General features: G+C 35.9%; 3 protein-coding genes and 1 long non-coding RNA gene across 8 annotated transcripts; 2 read left to right on the top strand and 2 right to left on the bottom strand.

Annotated features, from left to right (window-relative positions):
• The first annotated feature begins 124 nt into the window (after positions 1–124).
• Positions 125–4,455, top strand: LOC7492913 (protein argonaute 7). The gene is made up of 3 exons (XM_002316072.4): positions 125–824; positions 1,341–2,574; positions 2,726–4,455. The coding sequence occupies exons 1-3, from the start codon at positions 425–427 to the stop codon at positions 4,182–4,184; spliced, it is 3,093 nt and encodes a 1,030-aa protein (XP_002316108.2). The 5' UTR covers positions 125–424; the 3' UTR covers positions 4,185–4,455.
• Positions 4,456–7,373: 2,918 nt separating this feature from the next.
• On the bottom strand, positions 7,374–13,828 carry LOC112328986 (uncharacterized). Of its 3 annotated transcripts, none has more exons than XR_002984390.2 (8): positions 12,899–13,214; positions 12,632–12,731; positions 12,205–12,234; positions 11,925–12,013; positions 11,766–11,830; positions 8,888–9,674; positions 8,709–8,785; positions 7,512–7,968 (listed from the first exon to the last, which is right to left on the bottom strand). XR_002984390.2 is itself a non-coding variant. In XM_024610856.2 (7 exons), the coding sequence occupies exons 2-7, from the start codon at positions 12,724–12,726 to the stop codon at positions 7,918–7,920; spliced, it is 399 nt and encodes a 132-aa protein (XP_024466624.1). In that variant the 5' UTR covers positions 12,727–12,731; positions 13,696–13,828; the 3' UTR covers positions 7,374–7,917. The 3 variants fall into 3 exon arrangements, 1 of the variants encoding a protein (XP_024466624.1); XR_002984391.2 differs by having other exon boundaries at positions 7,512–7,954; XM_024610856.2 differs by lacking the exons at positions 8,709–8,785; positions 12,899–13,214 and adding an exon at positions 13,696–13,828 and having other exon boundaries at positions 7,374–7,954; positions 9,592–9,674.
• Positions 13,829–14,053: 225 nt separating this feature from the next.
• LOC7492911 (uncharacterized) lies at positions 14,054–15,578 on the top strand. Of its 2 annotated transcripts, none has more exons than XR_002984398.2 (3): positions 14,054–14,403; positions 14,507–14,931; positions 15,057–15,578. It is a non-coding gene; the product is annotated as an uncharacterized LOC7492911 (long non-coding RNA). The 2 variants fall into 2 exon arrangements; XR_002984399.2 differs by having other exon boundaries at positions 15,050–15,578.
• Positions 15,579–16,055: 477 nt separating this feature from the next.
• On the bottom strand, positions 16,056–18,214 carry LOC7481554 (uncharacterized). Of its 2 annotated transcripts, none has more exons than XM_024610855.2 (2): positions 17,878–18,214; positions 16,056–17,776 (listed from the first exon to the last, which is right to left on the bottom strand). In XM_024610855.2, exon 2 carries the CDS (start codon positions 17,712–17,714, stop codon positions 16,632–16,634), a length of 1,083 nt encoding a protein of 360 aa, XP_024466623.2. In that variant the 5' UTR covers positions 17,715–17,776; positions 17,878–18,214; the 3' UTR covers positions 16,056–16,631. The 2 variants fall into 2 exon arrangements, with proteins under 2 accessions (XP_024466623.2, XP_002315026.3); XM_002314990.4 differs by having other exon boundaries at positions 16,056–17,772.
• Between the last annotated feature and the right edge of the window lie 388 nt (positions 18,215–18,602).

Below are 18,602 nucleotides of genomic sequence, written 5' to 3'. Positions count from 1 at the left end.
TGAGGATAGTTTTATGGAAAAAGAGTGACTGCTAGTCAATGCATCATAAAGGGTATATCAGTAGCCCTACTAACCTTAAGATATGCTTTGTACACACACAGATTGCAATAACTACAAAACATCCTTACCCATTTTATGAGTGGGGCCTTTTAACTTTCTTTAAAGCCAGCCCAGACACCCTCCTTTGAACTTCACTACTTCGGCAACATTAAGCCCCTCTTCAGAACCAGACACAAAGAACCTCAGGAGCTAAAACCCAAACTCCTCTCTCTCTCTCTCTCTGCCTTAACTACAGTTCCTTCTGAGACACTCTAGCATTGATATCTGCAAAAGGAGCCCATGTCTTCTCTTTCCTTTTGCTTCTCATGAGAAGCAAAGTCCTTTTTTCTCACCGTGTTTTGTTTCGCTCTCTCACAACGAAGTCATGGAAGAGACAGAAGAGTCCAGTGGTAACAAGAAATGCACCACCAAGACCAGGACTTTCAGAGGAAGGACCAACACTCACAAGCATCATTATCACCAGTATCAGTATCAGTATCAATATCACTATCACTATCAGCACCAACTCTTGCAATACTCAAATCAATATGGTTTCTTTAACCATAACCAGTACCCGGGTTACTACCCAGCTCTTCTTCCTTTACCTCCACCAATACCTCTCCAACTTGCTCTAACACCGCCTCTCCCTCAAAACCATAGCTTTATATCGAAAACCCAGTTGCAGAAACCTTTATGCAAGCTAAATAACCCCCCTCCCCCTCCTCCTTCCCCCGCTCCTCCTACCTCCTCTGATACCAAAGGCCCAGCTGTTACAACTTCACCAGGTAACATTACTAATCTGAAACCACCTTCTGTTTCGTAATTTTTTTCAGTTATTTCTTGTTCTTCTTGTGATACCATTATATGCATGTATGTCCCTTGGAAGTTTATATTTATTGTTTCATGTCCCTTGGAAGTTTATATTTATTGTTTCAGTCCAAGGACTCTAGAGAAGTACTTGTGTTCTTTTGCTTTGAGCTTTTATACTACCGAGTTATTAAATTATGACAGCTCTTTCATTTTAATCTCCTTGGGTACATTAAAGTAGTATAGAGTTATCAGCAATGAGGAATCTAATTATTTACAAAAGGAGAATAATGAAGATATTTAATCTAATTGCCAAACAGATTTTTTCTTTTACTTATAAGAAATAGGACTCAAATGCTATAATGTTCTTGATTTTATTGTAGCTCTAGATCTTTTTAACCATTTCTAGATGATCTAGTATGAGACCAAACCATACCCAAGTGGTTGAATTTAGTTCCATTGACTTACGGATAGTTTTCACCATGTATGAACAGCTTTTGAGGGGCTTCAACAACAGAAGAATCGGCCTCTTAAAGGAGATGGTGGAAGGAAAGTCATGAGTGCCACCACACAATCACTAGTGGTTGCAAGGAGACCAGATTCTGGTGGTGTAGAAGGATCAGTTATTACTCTCCTTGCCAACCATTTCCCTGTTCAATTCGACTCCTCGCAACGAATTTTCCATTACAATGTGGAAATTTCTCCTAATCCTTCCAGGGAGGTTGCCCGGATGATCAAGCAAAAACTGGTGAAGGAAAATTCAGCTGTGCTCTCTGGTGCTCTTCCAGCCTACGATGGCCGAAAAAGTCTTTACAGTCCTGTTGAATTCCAAAAGGATAGGCTTGAGTTCTATGTTAGCCTCCCAATCCCAACTACTAAGTCATCACTGCCTTTTGGAGAATTCAATTTCTTGCAAGAGAAGCATCAACAGCTCAAACTATTTCGAATAAATATCAAGCTTGTTTCGAAGTTGGATGGCAAGGAATTGAGTCGCTACTTGAGCAAGGAAGGCGATGATTGGATCCCTCTGCCTCAGGATTATCTGCATGCTTTGGATGTTGTTTTGAGAGAGAGTCCAATGGAGAGATGTCTACCTGTGGGAAGATCACTGTATTCTAGTTCAATGGGAGGAACTAAAGAAATTGGAGGTGGAGCGGTTGCATTAAGAGGGTTCTTTCAAAGTCTAAGGCCAACTCAACAAGGGCTAGCTCTCAATGTGGATTTCTCTGTGACTGCTTTTCATGAAAGTATTGGAGTAATTCCCTACCTGCAAAAGCGTCTAGAATTTCTTCGGGACCTTCCTCAAAGGAAAAAAAGAAGTTTGGTTGGTGAAGAAAGGAAAGAAGTGGAGAAGGCCTTAAAGAACATCAGGATCTTTGTTTGTCACAGGGAAACTGTTCAGAGATACCGGGTGTTTGGCCTAACTGAGGAAGCTACAGAAAATCTTTGGTTTTCTGACAGGGATGGAAAAAATCTGAGGTTGCTGAATTACTTCAAGGATCACTACAACTACGATATACAATTCAGAAACTTACCATGCTTGCAGATTAGTAGGAGCAAACCATGTTATCTTCCTATGGAACTCTGTATGATTTGTGAAGGCCAGAAGTTTCTCGGGAAGCTATCTGATGATCAGACTGCAAGGATACTTAAGATGGGCTGCCAAAGACCAAAAGAACGAAAAGCCATCATAGATGGAGTCATGCGAGGATCTGTTGGCCCAACAAGGTGATTCCAAAAGTGCTAAAAGAATGCTCCAGCGAAAGTTTTTCTTGAGTCTCTTGAAAGTTCATTTAAACTAATATTTTCACTCGGTCTTTAGTTTTTTTTAGATTCTTCACTCATTTGTTTCTAACTTTGTAAACCTTTTTCTTAACAGTGGCAGCCAGGGAAGAGAATTCAAACTCCATATTTCAAGAGAAATGACACGATTGAGCGGCAGAATTCTTCAACCTCCAAAACTGAGACTTGGTGATGGTGGCCATGTAAGAGATCTCATTCCTTCTCGCCATGATTGCCAGTGGAACCTGCTGGATAGCCATGTCTTTGAAGGAACTAGAATCCAAAGGTGGGCGCTGATAAGTTTTGGGGGCACCCTTGATCAGAAGTCCAGCATTCCAAAATTCATAAACCAGCTATCTCAAAGGTGTGAACAATTAGGCATCTTCCTTAACAAGAACACAATGATTAAACCTCAATATGAGCCAACTCAGGTGCTAAATAACGTCTCCCTTCTGGAATCAAAACTCAAGAAGATCCACAGCGCCGCATCAAACAATCTCCAGCTGCTTATATGCGTAATGGAGAAGAAACACAAAGGGTACGCAGATTTGAAGCGAATAGCAGAGACAAGTGTTGGTGTCGTAACCCAATGCTGCTTGTATTTAAATCTTGGCAAGTTGAGCTCACAATTTCTGGCTAATTTGGCTCTCAAGATCAATGCCAAAGTTGGTGGGTGCACAGTTGCTTTGTACAATTCGTTACCCTCTCAGATTCCTCGCCTCCTTCGTTCCAATGAACCTGTGATCTTCATGGGAGCTGATGTGACTCATCCTCACCCGCTCGACGATATCAGTCCATCTGTTGCTGCTGTGGTTGGTAGCATGAACTGGCCTGCAGCAAACAAGTATGTCTCAAGAATGAGGTCGCAAACACATCGACAAGAAATCATCCAAGACCTTGGTGAAATGGTGAAAGAATTACTAGACGACTTTTACCAAGAATTGAATGAACTTCCCAAAAGAATTATATTCTTTAGGGACGGGGTAAGCGAAACCCAATTTTATAAGGTCCTTAAAGAGGAGTTGCAAGCCATTAGAGAAGCTTGTTCTAGATTCCCTGGTTATAGACCTCCCATTACTTTTGCAGTAGTCCAGAAGAGACATCACACAAGGTTGTTTCCGAATGAAACTGATCCATCTTCAACTCAGAACCAGTTTTCTGACGAAAATATACCCCCTGGGACTGTCGTGGACACTGTGATTACACATCCAAGGGAATTTGATTTCTATCTATGCAGCCATTGGGGAGTGAAAGGTACAAGCAGGCCAACACATTACCATGTCCTGTGGGATGAGAACCAATTCACTTCTGATGAACTACAGAAGTTGGTTTACAATCTGTGCTACACATTTGTAAGGTGCACCAAGCCAGTTTCTTTAGTGCCTCCAGCTTACTATGCTCACTTGGCTGCATATAGAGGCAGACTTTACCTTGAGCGATCAGAGTGCATGGCTTCCATAAGAAATGCTTCTACAATCTCAAGAGCAGCCCCACCAAAGGCAGCTCCTCTACCAAAGCTCAGTGAAAATTTAAAGAAGCTAATGTTCTACTGCTGATTTTTGTCTAAGCCTATGAATTCTTCAATTAATGACTGGCATCAATACAAACAGCACCTAGCTCCAAATGTAGCGCAGCCCATTTATCACTTTAGTGGCTGGATGCCAACGCTTAGAACTTGCATGATGTTAAGAACCTCCTCCTCGTAGCAAAACAAGAAACCAAGAGTTGTGCATTTCTTTGTCAATGAACTATGACGCATGTTCTTGTTTGGCAGGAAGTTGTCTGAATGGCAGAGACTTGCACAAACAGCGCCATTCTTTATCTTTACTTATTTTCCGCGAAGAAGCAAAACTATTCCCTTAAGATACCAACGAAGTAGATTAAATTGGTAAATTATATTTGCTAAGATACGATTTGTACTAATTATTACATCTTGATGGATGGAAGTGGTTAAAAGACTTCAGGAAATGTGCGACGATGATCACCTGATCAGGAACCTAAGGAAAGAAAAAATACAGCCCATACAACCTTCATGTTATGTGCCAGAGAAATTAAAAGAACAAACACAGATATAAAATGTTAGAAAATAATATAAATTATATTTTGAGATTTCACTAATAGCTTAAACTTTTAAGATGAGATGGTTCTTTGACATGGTATCAGAGTCTTGATAACCAAACAGTCACGAGTTCAAATCTTACCATTCTTATTTATTTGATAAAAAAAAATTAAACACATGGTATTGTGGACCTGTGTAAGTTTCAAGTTCAAAGGGCTTTCATATGAAAAAATATGTTAGAAAATAATATAAATCATATCCTGAGATTTCATCTGACCGTTTAAATTTTTAGGTTGAATTCACATAAAATACCAAGGAAAAAAAAAAGAGAGGACAGTTGTAGGACCCGGAAAGAGAAGAAATGGTCCATAAAAACCAACCAGCTCATTTAACAGCCAGGATTAGCCAGCCCAAACCCAGTTGAATGGAGACAATACTGAGCTCATGAGACAGGGAAAAGGGAAAGATAAATATGGGTCATGAAGTAAAGACAGTGGAGTCTGTCTTTGGAGTTTCCCTTTTGTCTCGTCGGCTCTGTCTCTCGCTCACTGTAAAACAAACAAACATTATATCTGATGACGCACCAGCCAGCCATTGATCTTTTCAATATCTTCTGTTTTCATCAGAGAGTATACTCTTGGGAGTGGCACTGCACGCCCCACAGAACAGAACTCAGCAAAAGACTAGCCCCACTACGGGACCACTTATGCATGGTCCCACACAAAATCTGACACGTGTACCAGCTCTCTTTTGTTTTCGTTTTATTTCTTCCTTGAGTTAAGGCTGATAAGCCTGGTATTCACTGTCATAATCTTCACGGGCAGAATATTTTTTAAAATCTATTGAAATGAATTTTTTAATAGTGGTATTTTTTCTATATTTTTTTATTTTTAATATTTGTATATTAAAAAATATTATCAATTTATTTTTTTAATTAAAAAAAAACTCTTTAAAACATACCTAGAAACGCCTTCTTAAATTCGTTTTGATTAACGTTGATATTTTGATATACAGCAATTTACTTAATAAACTGAGCTAAAAAAAAAAACTTTGGAAGTCTAGGAAGTTTTATTTCGTGTGATAGAGAATAATATAAATTATATTATGAGACTTCATTTGAAAGTTTAAGTTTTTGGATTAAGATGGTTCTATGGTATGATATCAGAGTTTTAATGACCAAACGGTCACGAGTTCGAATCTCACCATCCTTATTTATTTGATAAAAATTAAGCACAAGATAATGGAAATCTGTGCAAGTTTCAAGTTTAAATGACTTTTTATTTGAGGAGATGTATTAGAAAATAATATAAATTATATCCTGAAATTTCATCTAATAATTTAAATTATTGGATTGAGATTATGAATTATTTAAATTTATCATTCCAACAATTTTTTTAGTTAGGAAAATGAAAATGAAGAAAATAAAACACAAATCTCGAAAAAAAAAATCTTGTTTGTGACGAGGGAAAGTGACCGGAAGGAAAGTTTTCTTAGTGCGGAAAACATATGGATGTGTCTACGTGTAGAAAATTTTCTAGTTTTTTGAAAAAAGAATTTCAAGATATTTTTAAAAAAAATATGTTTAGCTAAAAACAAGAATTATTTTTTGGAGACTCGTATTTTTTTTTAATTTTCCAATCCTATTAAAAAATTAAATATTTATGTATATGTATAAAATATTTATAAAATAAGGGCCATGTTTGGTTCACCTAATTTTTATGTTCATTTCTTTTATTATTTTTAAGATAATTTAAATAATTTTTTTGTTTTATTCTATTTTAAAAAATATGAACTAATAAATACGTTTTTCATTTTTTCATGGAGAAATATCTTTATGATAAATAAAAAAAGTTAGAGATGGAAACTAAAAAACTATTCAACTTATAAATTTAAAATTTTATCTTTTATTTCTCCTATAGTCTCAGGTTCAACCCATGTGGTTGCTAATATGATGGTTATTGGAGGCTTACATAGTCGTTAACTTCAGGGCTCGTGGAATTAGTCGAGGTGCGCGTAAGCTGACCCGGATATTCACGTTAATAAAAAAAAATTTATAACTTTGAAAAAACATTTTTTTTATCTCAAATTATAGGCTCATGATAGTAATTTTATTCTTCAACAAGTTTTCCTCCTATTTTTTTTATTGTTTCAGATAGAAAAGGTTGATTTTATTCTTCGACAATCTTGACAAGTGATAAATATAAAACCTGGATTTTAACTCAGTTCATTCCTTCTTCTTCTTCTTCTTATTTCCGCCTTCATTCTAAAAAATGGTATGAAATTGCAGAATACCCTTCAGGATATGGAAAAAATTACCCAAAAAAGAACCACGTGATATATCATCAGGTGAGCTATAACAGGTCATTTATAGCCGTTTCATTATTTGGTATATCTAGTTCTGCAGCTGCAAGTTTCTCGTCCTCATTAAGCTAAATGAATAGTGCATGCCATCAATATTCTGATTTCGTACACACAGAACTGCCCAAGCACTGGTAAAATTCCTGTTGAAGTATTGCAATAATTTGTACTGTATACATACATGCAGGCTCCTCTCCTAGTGCAATATTTAAGTTAATGGTGGGACTTAATTATGATCAATAAGCTGTTCTAACCATTGTGTTTGGGATTCATGTATACATTAAACAAAACTCTTCCTAGTGCAATTTGTCTGCTGATCACCGGAAAGTTGGCTCGATAAAGGTGGAGAGACTGCCTACATTATATATATATGATCTGCTAAAGAAAATAAAGAGTGTCATATAACCACATACATGGGTGGCAACGCAGCAGAGAAAAAGAAAAGAAAAGAAAAGAAGAGCATATATGTCCTTAATATATCTGAAGTGGCCGTGAATTGATTCCTTTTGTCGGCGAAAGCAAACCTTTAATTCAGCTCTGCTGCTACACAAACACAGCACATTCACAGCCACGGCCGTGGAGAGTATTAATAACATAAACAGTAGTAAAAACAGCCTATAAAACAAGAAGTTGTTTTCTTGCATTTATCGGTCCCATCCCATCAGTTCAGTCCAATCAAAGTTCTTAAAATGATAGCGATGCGCTTGTTGCTTTCCATTATACCGCACTGTTAATGACCCGATGGGTTAAATCATCCCAGAACCCACCGTTGCCCAATGCATGAAATATAGCGCTGTTGGCATCAGCTGTTTGGTGATGGTTACGAGTGAATTCATCTCCTCCGTGCTGTCCAATCCCAGAGTTACTTCTTTTCACGGTGAGGCATCTTTTCTCCCACTGGCCTCCATCCTAACAAACAAACCCTGTTTCAGGTGGGAATCAATCTAAGGACCAGTTTGCCAGTCACATGCCAGGAAGGGAAAAAAACTGAGATGACTCTTATTTTATTTTTTTATTTGGAGTTTTTTCAATAAAAATATGAAAAATATTTGTTCAGAGTGATAAAAACACTTCAAGATTACAACTATTTTTCACTAAGAATCAAAACCATAATTTATAATAGTCATTTTAATATTTTATATTTGTGATAATTTTATTGTGGAATATTAATTTTGTTTCATTCAAATTAAAAATTACATGAGGAAGTGATATTGTTAACTAAAAACATATTTATACTATATATATTTGTAATAAAAATTAAATTTATGAAACTAGCTAATTAACTAAATATGAATATGTAGAAAATATATAATTTTAAACTTTTACATCACAAACTAAAAAGTGCTTGTATATAATATTTCATTTTAAAAATGACGAAAAATTGTAAAAAAAAACAACAAAGAATTTTTAAAATATGTTTCTTAAGCTCGGTATAAATTTTAAAAATTAAAAAAGTAGTTTTTCAATTTTCTAAAAAAAATAAATTGTATTCGAGCATAACACTTCAATTTATTTGTTTTCCTTTAACTCTAGTTCTTCAAAAAGAAAATAGAGTGCCAGTGTGTTTCTGAACAATATATATAGAAATATATGTTTTCACTTTTTTCCTCTTTTTAGCACACCTATGATGCCACCCACCCCCCCTCTAAAAGGGTAGTTTTACCTGTTAGCTAGTAGTAGGATAAAGGTTCTGACTCCTGAGTTTAGCAATACAGATGGGCTTAATTTTGCTGCCTGTGCCTGCAATAAAAAGCAATGGATATCAGGTCCCCTGTAATTCTGTACAAAATTTGTATTGCCCGGCTATTCTACGTGTGAACCTCAAATGTCCACAAAACTCACACTGCTAGCCCACAGGCCATAGGCCATCACTAGGTTGGTGCGGTATGGGAGGTGGTGGCAGATGATCTTTGCCCAGGGGTGCTAGCAAGCTTACGAGTCGCTGTTAAGGTACATTTGCTTTGCGAAAAATGTTTTTCCATCAAAAATATTTTTTTGAAGATTGATTAATTTTGGATGTATTAAGAAAATAAATAATTGATAATAACATAAAAAAATTATGTTGTTAGTAAAATTAATAATGATGGTAGTGTAGTGATTATAATAATAATAATATTTATAATAGTGACAATGGTGGCGATACAATAACTATAACGATAGTTGTATAAAAAGATAATTGTTATGAAAGTAATAATTATAGTGATAATAATAGTAAATGATATGGTGATTATTATTGTGATAATAACAATATTAAAATAATAATGATAATAGTAAAAATAATGATAAATTGACGGTAGTTAATGGCATTGATAATGGTGATGACCATGATAGCTAGTGACGGAAGTGATGGTGGTTAAATTATAATGTTGGTGGATATTATGAATCGATAATACTAAAAATTATGAAAATTAAAATATTTTTAAATTGACAGTATTTGGAAGTTGATTGAATTTTACTTTTGACTTATTTTTCAATGTTTGTTTCGCAATGAAAAATGGTTGAAAACCAGGTGTCTAACTTTTGTCTAAGAAATATTTTCCACAGACCATTTTAAAAGATTCAGCTCCTGCCCACATGGTTCTGTGACTCCTGGGTATTCCGTCATTGCCACATGGCTTTTACAGCATTCCTGCTGGTAAATAAAACGTTAGCGGTTAAAGCGGTTAAAAGTAAAATCAGCAACACTACAGAAGGGACAACTTGCAGAAGTGAAAAATAACAGGGAAGCGACTAGGTCAAACTTATCCTCTAGATCCCTGAATAAGAATCTTTTGTTTTTCACTTTCTCGGACATCACTTTCCATCAAAGTTTCCCCGTGTTAATTATGAAAGAAGCGAAAGTCGTAGCAGTACACTTTTATCTCTTAAATATTAAAAAACACGCTCTGGTAACGATTTATCTGCTGGCAATTGGAGTAACTCCCGAATCCCCACACAAACCTGCATGCAACCAATGATATAGTTCTTAAACCCCAAAAAACTATCAAGAAATGCTAGAAAACATATCATCACGTGCTTTCAGCATGGGCATTTATGGTTAAAACTCACACCCAAGAAAAGCCCTCGGTTCACAAGTCATCTCAGTTGTATAGTTAATGTAATGTTTATGCCCCCACCTTGGTTCACGAGTCATCAAAGGACAGCAACCTGTCTACTTAAGAAAGATGAAAAAGGACCAGCTGAAAGCAGTTCCTAGAGGCATGAGATGTTTAAGAAAGTGGAGTGACTTTTTTATTTTCTTAAACAACAAGATGATAGAAGGCCACTGAGATTTACATAATGGTTAGTTGAGTTACGAGCAAGTTGGGCAAACACTTATATTAATCTAAAAAATAAACTATCACTAAAGAATACTAACCAACTTGATCCTGGCTTTAATTGTTGCGATTAGGCAAGTGTACTCCTCTATTTGTCTGCAGAATGTAATTCAGGGAATCGTTGAGGTTTGGATAGAACACACTTTTCTTACAGAGAATGAATACAGAACACCCTAAATATTCCCGCTACTTGAAAATGGCTAAAGTGATGAGATATAGCCACACACAATGGCAAGAGTGATGATACAGAGAGACACAGATGCACCGACAAGGAAGTGAAGGGAAGATGCAAAAGCAGATGTATTATGCAAAAGCTTTTAAGATCTTATAGTCTCATTCCATTATTGAACTTGCATAATTAGATCACAATGAAACAGAGCCCTATTCCAGCATCCCCGCCCAAGGGTTCATCAGGATTAATGCCAGTAAGTTGTAACCGTGGCCAAGCAAAATGTTCAAAGAGAAGAATAATCTGGCAAGCACCACCAACTTCTGCCTCGGAGGCACTTTGAGGTCCCAATACATGCTATTAACACAGGATTTAATCCATGTCATCTCTTAGTAATCGTAATGGAATCCAGAGGACTTGTACAACAAGCTTTTCTTTTTCTTTTCTTTTTTTATGGTAGTCCTATGGACTAGATATGTAATGACAAATGAGGTTCGTCATAACACAGGATTTAATCCATGTCATCTCTTAGTTATCGTAATGGAATCCAGAGGACTTGTACAACAAGCTTTTCTTTTTCTTCTTCTTTTTTTTTATGGTAGTCCTATGGACTAAATATGTAATGACAAATGAGGTTCGTCATAAAAAGAACTAATTCTAGATAGCTCATGGTGATAATAACCAGCAAGGATTTCTTTTTTCTCAACCCTAACATCAGCAAGTTGTCTTGCTATTTAGGGGTGTTTGTTTTACTTAAAATATTTTTACATTCATGACATGTTTAACATATTTTTCGAAGTTTGGTAAGTAATGACATGAAATATTTGATGGTAATTGATTCTTGGCAGAAAGATGGTGGCAAAGTTGTGGTTGAATGATGATGCCAGTAGGGTGGCGGCAGCGATAATGGTGGAAGAGAGGAGGTGGTGGTGGTGGTGGTGGGATGCCATTGATAGGGTGGCGAGTGGTGGGGTGGCGTTTAAAATAGTTGGATGATGGTGTGAGTAAGAAATCATGAGTTGCGTATTATCCATGAAATATTTTACGGAATTTTATGAGCTAAAATAATTTTCAAAGTTCCTAGGTCCACTTTAAAATATTGTACATTTGGCCATTTTTCTATAAAATATTTTATGCAAAAACAAATGGCCCCTAAGTTTCTATCTTTGCAACCTGTTTCTGGGGGAATAAAACTTTAAACAGAGCTTTGATTAACCAAAGAGAAAGTGCATACCTTGCCAGGTAAACTCCACATGGAATCCAAGTCCAACACCCACAAATATGCGGTGGGTATCTGGCCTGATATGTAAATAATACATGGAGTTCAGAGATGGAATATATCGATACAGCTACTGAAAGGTGTACTAGAGTACTCAAGGCAGCAAGTACTTACACATCAGCTTGCATGTACAATACGGAGCCAAGGTTGACCATCGTACGCTGTTCTTCTCTAAGTTCTCTATGTTCCTACGCAAATCTGAGCTAGAAGTAAAGAGTCAAGCAGATAATGGGACTATCTGGGATCAGTAATTGAGTTGCGAAATTCAATTGAAAGACACTCAATGCCCAATGGCCTCCTTTCAATGCACAAGGAAATTTTGGTTACAAGAAAATGGGTACTGACTACCCACTATTTAATCTCCAAAGAACCATGAATAAAAAGAAAAGGATACAACATCTTTTGTTGCTCAAAAACCTTGTCCCTGCAAAATAAGAGCATGAAAAACACTCAATAAGCATTCAACATAGCATAAATGATAAATCTCTTTCTACTTGTCAACTTTCGATCCAGCAAATTAAAGAAGCAACGTCCTAAGAATTTGATGTTAGATAGAATCAATTTTTTAAAGAATTCTTTTCGCATAGAACAGTCGTAAGCTTAAACAGGAATCTAAAGAATTCTTTTCGCATTCTTTCTCACTTAAACAGTCGTAAGCTTTGAGATTTTAATAGCAGTAGCAGAACCTATGTCTGAGATTACAAAGCAACTAGACAAGCCAAAACTTTTAAAATAATTTGTTATCATTTTGGTTCACGGTTGCTAAAATGGTACAAAGAGGCAATTGGTAGTAATAATTTTTTTAAAAAAAACATATATACCGTTCAGCAATAGCGCGAACAAGCTGTGGTTTCAAATGGCCATCAAAAAATTCCTCAACTTCATGAACTTTTTCCTGAATGTTGCTCTCCATCATTATCCCTGTTACAAAATATAGCCAAACTTATTAAATGACCTCCGAAAGAAGTCACTCTTCTTATATAAACTTGCACATAAAATATAAAAGTTGACGCAAACCAGCAGCATCTTTTACAATTCCAGTCAAAAAGAGGACATGGGTATTAATTTGACTAGCAAAAAAAACTCACATATTTCAATCAAATTGGAAACAAAGCAAACTTTTCATTTAGACATTTTGTCGAACAGTCTAACCGCGTTATCAACTTCAAGCACCCATGTTACTACAAAAAAACAAGAAGAAGAAGAAGAAGAAGAAGAAGAAAGAGAGAGAAAGAAGAATTATGTGATAGAGTGGGTTGTTAGTGATTAACATTACTATCAAATAGAAAATAGTTGATCAATCAGTTAGGTGCCAAGCCAAAAAGCGGAGAACACAAGAAATATGTGTTTTAAAAAGCACGGCAGCGAACGTAAAAAATAAAATTACTCACTTTAATATTTTTTAAAAAGAATTTATATAAATATATTAAAACAATTTAAAATATATATATATTTTTTCTTAAAAAAAAAAAAAAGGACGCCCTCGACAATACCAAACAGGACCTTGAACATGTGGCATTAAGAGTGCATCCAGGTAAGAGTTTGATATTTCGAGCCGGGTTACTGTTACACCCAAAAATTTTATTTATTTACCCGAATCACTTCCGACCTAACGGGTTATTCTGTTTAACGAGAAAATTAATGATTAATTTTAAACATCTTTGCCGATTATCAACCACATCAATTAGTTTTTTTAAGGACGTTTTTTAGTAAAACTTTTTTTATTAAAATTTAAATTATTTTAAATTATTTTTTAATATTTTTATTGTTTTAATATACTAATATTAAAAATAAATTTAAAAAATAAAAAAATATTTTTTAAATAAAAAATATTTCAAAAAATAAACAGCAACGTCATTAGTTATCGTATTCTACAAGTGCTTACCTCTAACCACAGCTGCTACAGGAAAGCAGAGATTATAGAGTTTTTTCAATCCAATCCAAGTACAGCACCTGTGAACAACTGGTATATAAACCTGAAATAAGGATTCCTGCTGCTGCTGATTTGGGAAGTTTTTATTATTAGGGTTTCCTTTCCTTCTTTATATTGACAAAAGGCGTCCCCTGTTTGTCAACTGAAGGGTAGCCAGTCCAGCCAAAAATGAACGACACGTCATGATTAAGAGTTATGAATGACATGTCTTCCGCTGGTCGTGCTCGGTTTCTTTTGCTGCTAGGCTAGAACCAAACCGTTCGATCAGCTCTTAGAGAAGGGATTCCAATCTCTTACAAAATTCTAACACTCTTCGGAATCAAATTTCACGATTGGTTTCTGCTTTATTTATCAGTATCACGCTGATTTTTTTTAAGGCTAATCTACTTTCTTTCTTCTTTTTTCCTTGCTTCGCGCATTTTTGCCACGTGGAAAATGGCCATTTATTTGCCTTTAATATAATGACATGATACCATTTTTTAGGAGCATTGATGCTCATAACTCTGTCTGGTGTCATCACTCCCGCTGAAATTGAGGGCAACCTTCTTTCTTCTGTTTTTTTCTTCGCCGCTCTGTTTTCGTTTACAAAAAGGGAGTATGCTAATCAATTTTTTTATGTTGCTGCGGAGATGCCATTTTGCTGTTTTCCATTCTGCTGCGGTATAAATTGTGATTTTATTTTATTTTATTTCTTTTTTCTTAAATCATTCTATTTGTCTTCCTTTCCTAAGGTTTCACTCTACTTCATCTTCATATTTTGCAGGAAAGAAAAGCAAATCAAGACATCAGAAAACTGTTCATCCAATTTACTCGACCCATCCGGTGGATCCTGGAACGAAGAACACGCATGTTGAGAGGGGATATGGAGTCGAAGGAGGTCAAATACCAGAGCCAATAATCCCTCCCCTCCAAGTAAACTCCCAAGCAGATAAAAACATTGGATGCAGCAACTAAAGGATGTACGAATGGACGATGGCTGTGCCCTGCTAGACTTCCATATCACTAGAAGCATGGCAGGCAACTCTAAGAATGACAAAGGTGTTCAATAAACAAATGAATTAAAGCACCATGCACTATATGATCCAGGACCTTCTAGCATTAACGTGAATTCTCAAGAACTTCAACAAACTATCAGGCAACAAGGAGAAGCATCAACCTATCTTCAACAAGAACAAATCAATCTTGAGGGTATGGCTTATAACATTTAAGATCAAAGTTTGCTACCAGCTAAATTGTATACTTTCCTTGCTTTTGGTCTATAGACCATCTAGATGCAAGAAACCAACTTGTTCACTTATTTCGTTAGTTTTCAGGGAAGAAAAATCCAGGAAAGGTGGATGAATGCCCAAAGCATCGGCATCCAAAGTGACCCTGAAGGGTCAAGCACTGAAATGCCTGTGAAGTTGTGCAACAATAACAGTGAAATTCCAGGAAGTAAAGACTTGGTTCTTAGAGTTGACACAACAACAAATCATCTAAAGGGCATAAGAATTTGGGACGGTGACACTCAAGTGGACTTCCTTATTGTTGAGAGCGAGGATCAAGGAGTTAAAGAACCAAATGTTCAGCAAAAGCCCCATGCAGGACGAGCAACAGCTTATGTTCAACAAGAACAAAATAGCTTTGATACTTCTAATGATGTTATGGTGAATGATATTCGAGAAGAAATGGGACCTATTGAATTCAATCATCTTGCTTCCAGCTGGATGAAATTTCGGTGATGTTCACAGCATAAAGAGCAATTCTCAGAGTTCTGGTGAATGAGGCACTGAAAGTAAATGAATAATAAATGAATCCCATAATACGTAGAATGGCTTTCAAATTGATGTGTTTCTTACAAGCAAATAAACTTCGAGATTTTCTGTTTAAAAGATGTTTTGCTTTCAAACATGCATCTCAAGATGATAAGATATTCCATTATTATAAAAGAAAACCTAAGAAGTATACTTCAAAATCCTTCCCCTGAGTTTTCCAGCAACCAACAAGAGTAACAACAGCTACAAAAGGACTTGAAAGTGAAAGAATCAGGACTCGGAATTATTATATCACTAACTGCCCATATCCATGCTGCAATGCTTAGAGAATATATATGAAATTATACACTTCCTCAACAACTTGGCTACATATCAAAATGTCAAAAGAAATCAAAATTAATTCTGAGCAAAATAATATCCAGTGACTTGACTGTACCCCAAACCGACACAGGTGAATAATCAATTTCATTTGGTCCATCAGGCACTTCCAACATTTCAAACTTATGCACAATGTCCTTGTGAGGAAAAGAATCCATATAACTGGCAAACTCCATCCAATACAATGAACAGATTAATTTATAGAACACAAAATATCCAGTCCAATTCACGTTCCATAACAGGTAGTAAATCTTTTGATGAAACATTAACAGTTTGATAAGTGAAATTGAATACTTAAAACAAATTTGACCATCCATGAATGAAAACACCATAGGCAAAGGACAAAAATTAACTCAAAAAAGAAAAGAAGAAGCTAATAGGAAATGAATTTCCACTACATGTAAAGAAAAGGTTGCTATCATTTTCAAAGGTTCTCCAAGGATTATATCTTTATACAACGATACTGTACCCATCAAACTTCACATGCCTGTTCTGATTTTGTTTCATCTCCTGCAGAATACTAAAAATGTGATATATTGCATTCCAGTGACATTTATAAAGAAAACTAGATAATCATCTGAGGTAAGCACCAGCCTTAAATCTTTGCATGCTAATGACTAGTGAAAAGTTCCCATGAGAGTTCTTTAGAAGTAGTGAGAAAATGAGAATAGCAACGTAACCATAATTTTCTCACACAAGTCCTGCCTTCATTAACTGGAGAAAACTCTACAATGGTAATCATTTCACATGATCACATCATGGAGTACCCACAGATTCAGCAGAAACAGTGACTGTCTCTAAAATTGACTGGCATTCACCATCCGAGGTTTCCATACTATAAGATCTGCAACTATAGTAGAAAACTGCACTCATCATCAAATCAATAAGCACCACAAATGAATGCATAACAACTAAAAGAGGACCTTCCCAAATCCTGGAAGACCCATCTCCATAACTCAATGTCTTCACCCTATGCTCAAACAAACCTTCTATCATTGCCATCCCAATTGTTGATCCAAGAAATATCAGAAGACCCACCTGAGTCTGTCCCCTAATTAAAACACTGGACCGGAGCAGTGCCTGCGGCCCTGAAACATCTTCCAACATACAGACCACAACAGCAGTATTGCAAATAATAATCGCATTTGCAAAAACAACTGAGAAAGCTAGCCCCGCTATTATTGCAGCATATAGATTTAACTCTTGCCAAAACCCAATTGCCGAAAATGTACTGCAAGCAGCTAAAAGAAGAACACAGAATAATGTGAGACAACCAACAATCACCAAACTCGACCACAAATACGTAGAAACAACCCTTCTCCAATTTTTACTCACTATCACCAAAAACTTTGAACCGTCGACATTTTTCTTCGAATAAGTGCAATCTACAGAATAAACCACCGCAGCTCTCGACAACAAAGACAAGGTAATAAACAATGGGAAGCACATGGCAGACGAAACAGCCATCTCGGAAAAACGATGACACGACTGTTTGATAAAAGGCCCCAATGGGAGTCCACTGGATTTGGCAACCAACAAAAGCCTAATACTCAATTTCTTAACAATAGACTGATCAACCAATACATTTGACAAAAGAATGGCAGATACTGGGCAAATAAGCAAAGCAGCGATCGTCATAAACGACCATGAATTACATCGGAGAATCCTCACTGTTTCTCTCAGGATCTCCAACGCACTCATTGAATGGAATTGATGATTATGCCTATCACTAAAATCAGATGATTCAAGCTCAGAGTTTTGCAAATGGGTTTCTTCAGATCCCTCCTTTTGTAGCTGATCCAAGCTCATTCTAGGAGAAGCTGTACTAGAAACCTCCATCTTGATGTCGATATATACACCGTGTCTGTGTCAGTCTATTGGATCTTGAGTTAAAAATCTGCCTAGCAATGTAACACGCAAAAAAAAAAAAAAAAAACTTGATTTCGCTTTAACGGTCAACACGAGGAGCATGGAAAAGAGAGGATCTGATAGCGAAAAAAACCTGGGAACTTTGCAAAATGATTGTTGGATTTGGAGGGAATTCACGAGGATTTCACAATTGTGAAGGATTCTGGTATCGAAGGAGAAGTCGGTGGATAATTGGCGTGAAAGGAATGGTGGGGTGGGGTGAGTTTTCCAATAGCATGATATGTGGGACTGGGAAGCAGTAGAGGGTTTGCATATATATTTTTTCCTTCGAAGTTGAAGATGTTTATGCTACCATTAGAGCCTATCGAGCTACAGTTTTATTGGACTGGATGGGCGTTACGTCAGAGTGGTAGAAATAGTAAATTTAAAAAGAAAACCATGGACGTCCCAGAGGAAATAATCAAAGAAAAACAGTCATTAATCATATCCTTGTGATTCTGATTATCATTGTGATAATCATGTCATATTTATGCAATTCATGTTAAGTAGCGAGCCAGAATTGCGAGCGTAAGGATTTGTTAACTGTGTTTAATGGAAAGTATTTTTTGTTGATTAATTTTTTTAATAATAAATAAATGTAAAAAATTTTAAAAATAGATTTCAAGAAATTATTTAACGGGTCCTTAATTGATTAATCAATTGTTTTGTAATTATAGCAATTAGATGATCTAGTACAATTAGATCCAATAAATATCTTACTACCTTGTTAATAAAAGAAGAAAAGTGCACGTGTAATTTGAATTCGTGTCTTTAAAATTTAATTTATAATCACAAAAATTTACATGATTATTAATTTTA

This window comes from Populus trichocarpa, chromosome 10, assembly GCF_000002775.5.
Source record: "Populus trichocarpa isolate Nisqually-1 chromosome 10, P.trichocarpa_v4.1, whole genome shotgun sequence".
Lineage (NCBI taxonomy): Eukaryota > Viridiplantae > Streptophyta > Magnoliopsida > Malpighiales > Salicaceae > Populus > Populus trichocarpa.
Note: the sequence above shows the minus strand (reverse complement) of the source record. Positions and strands in the feature narration are given on the sequence as shown.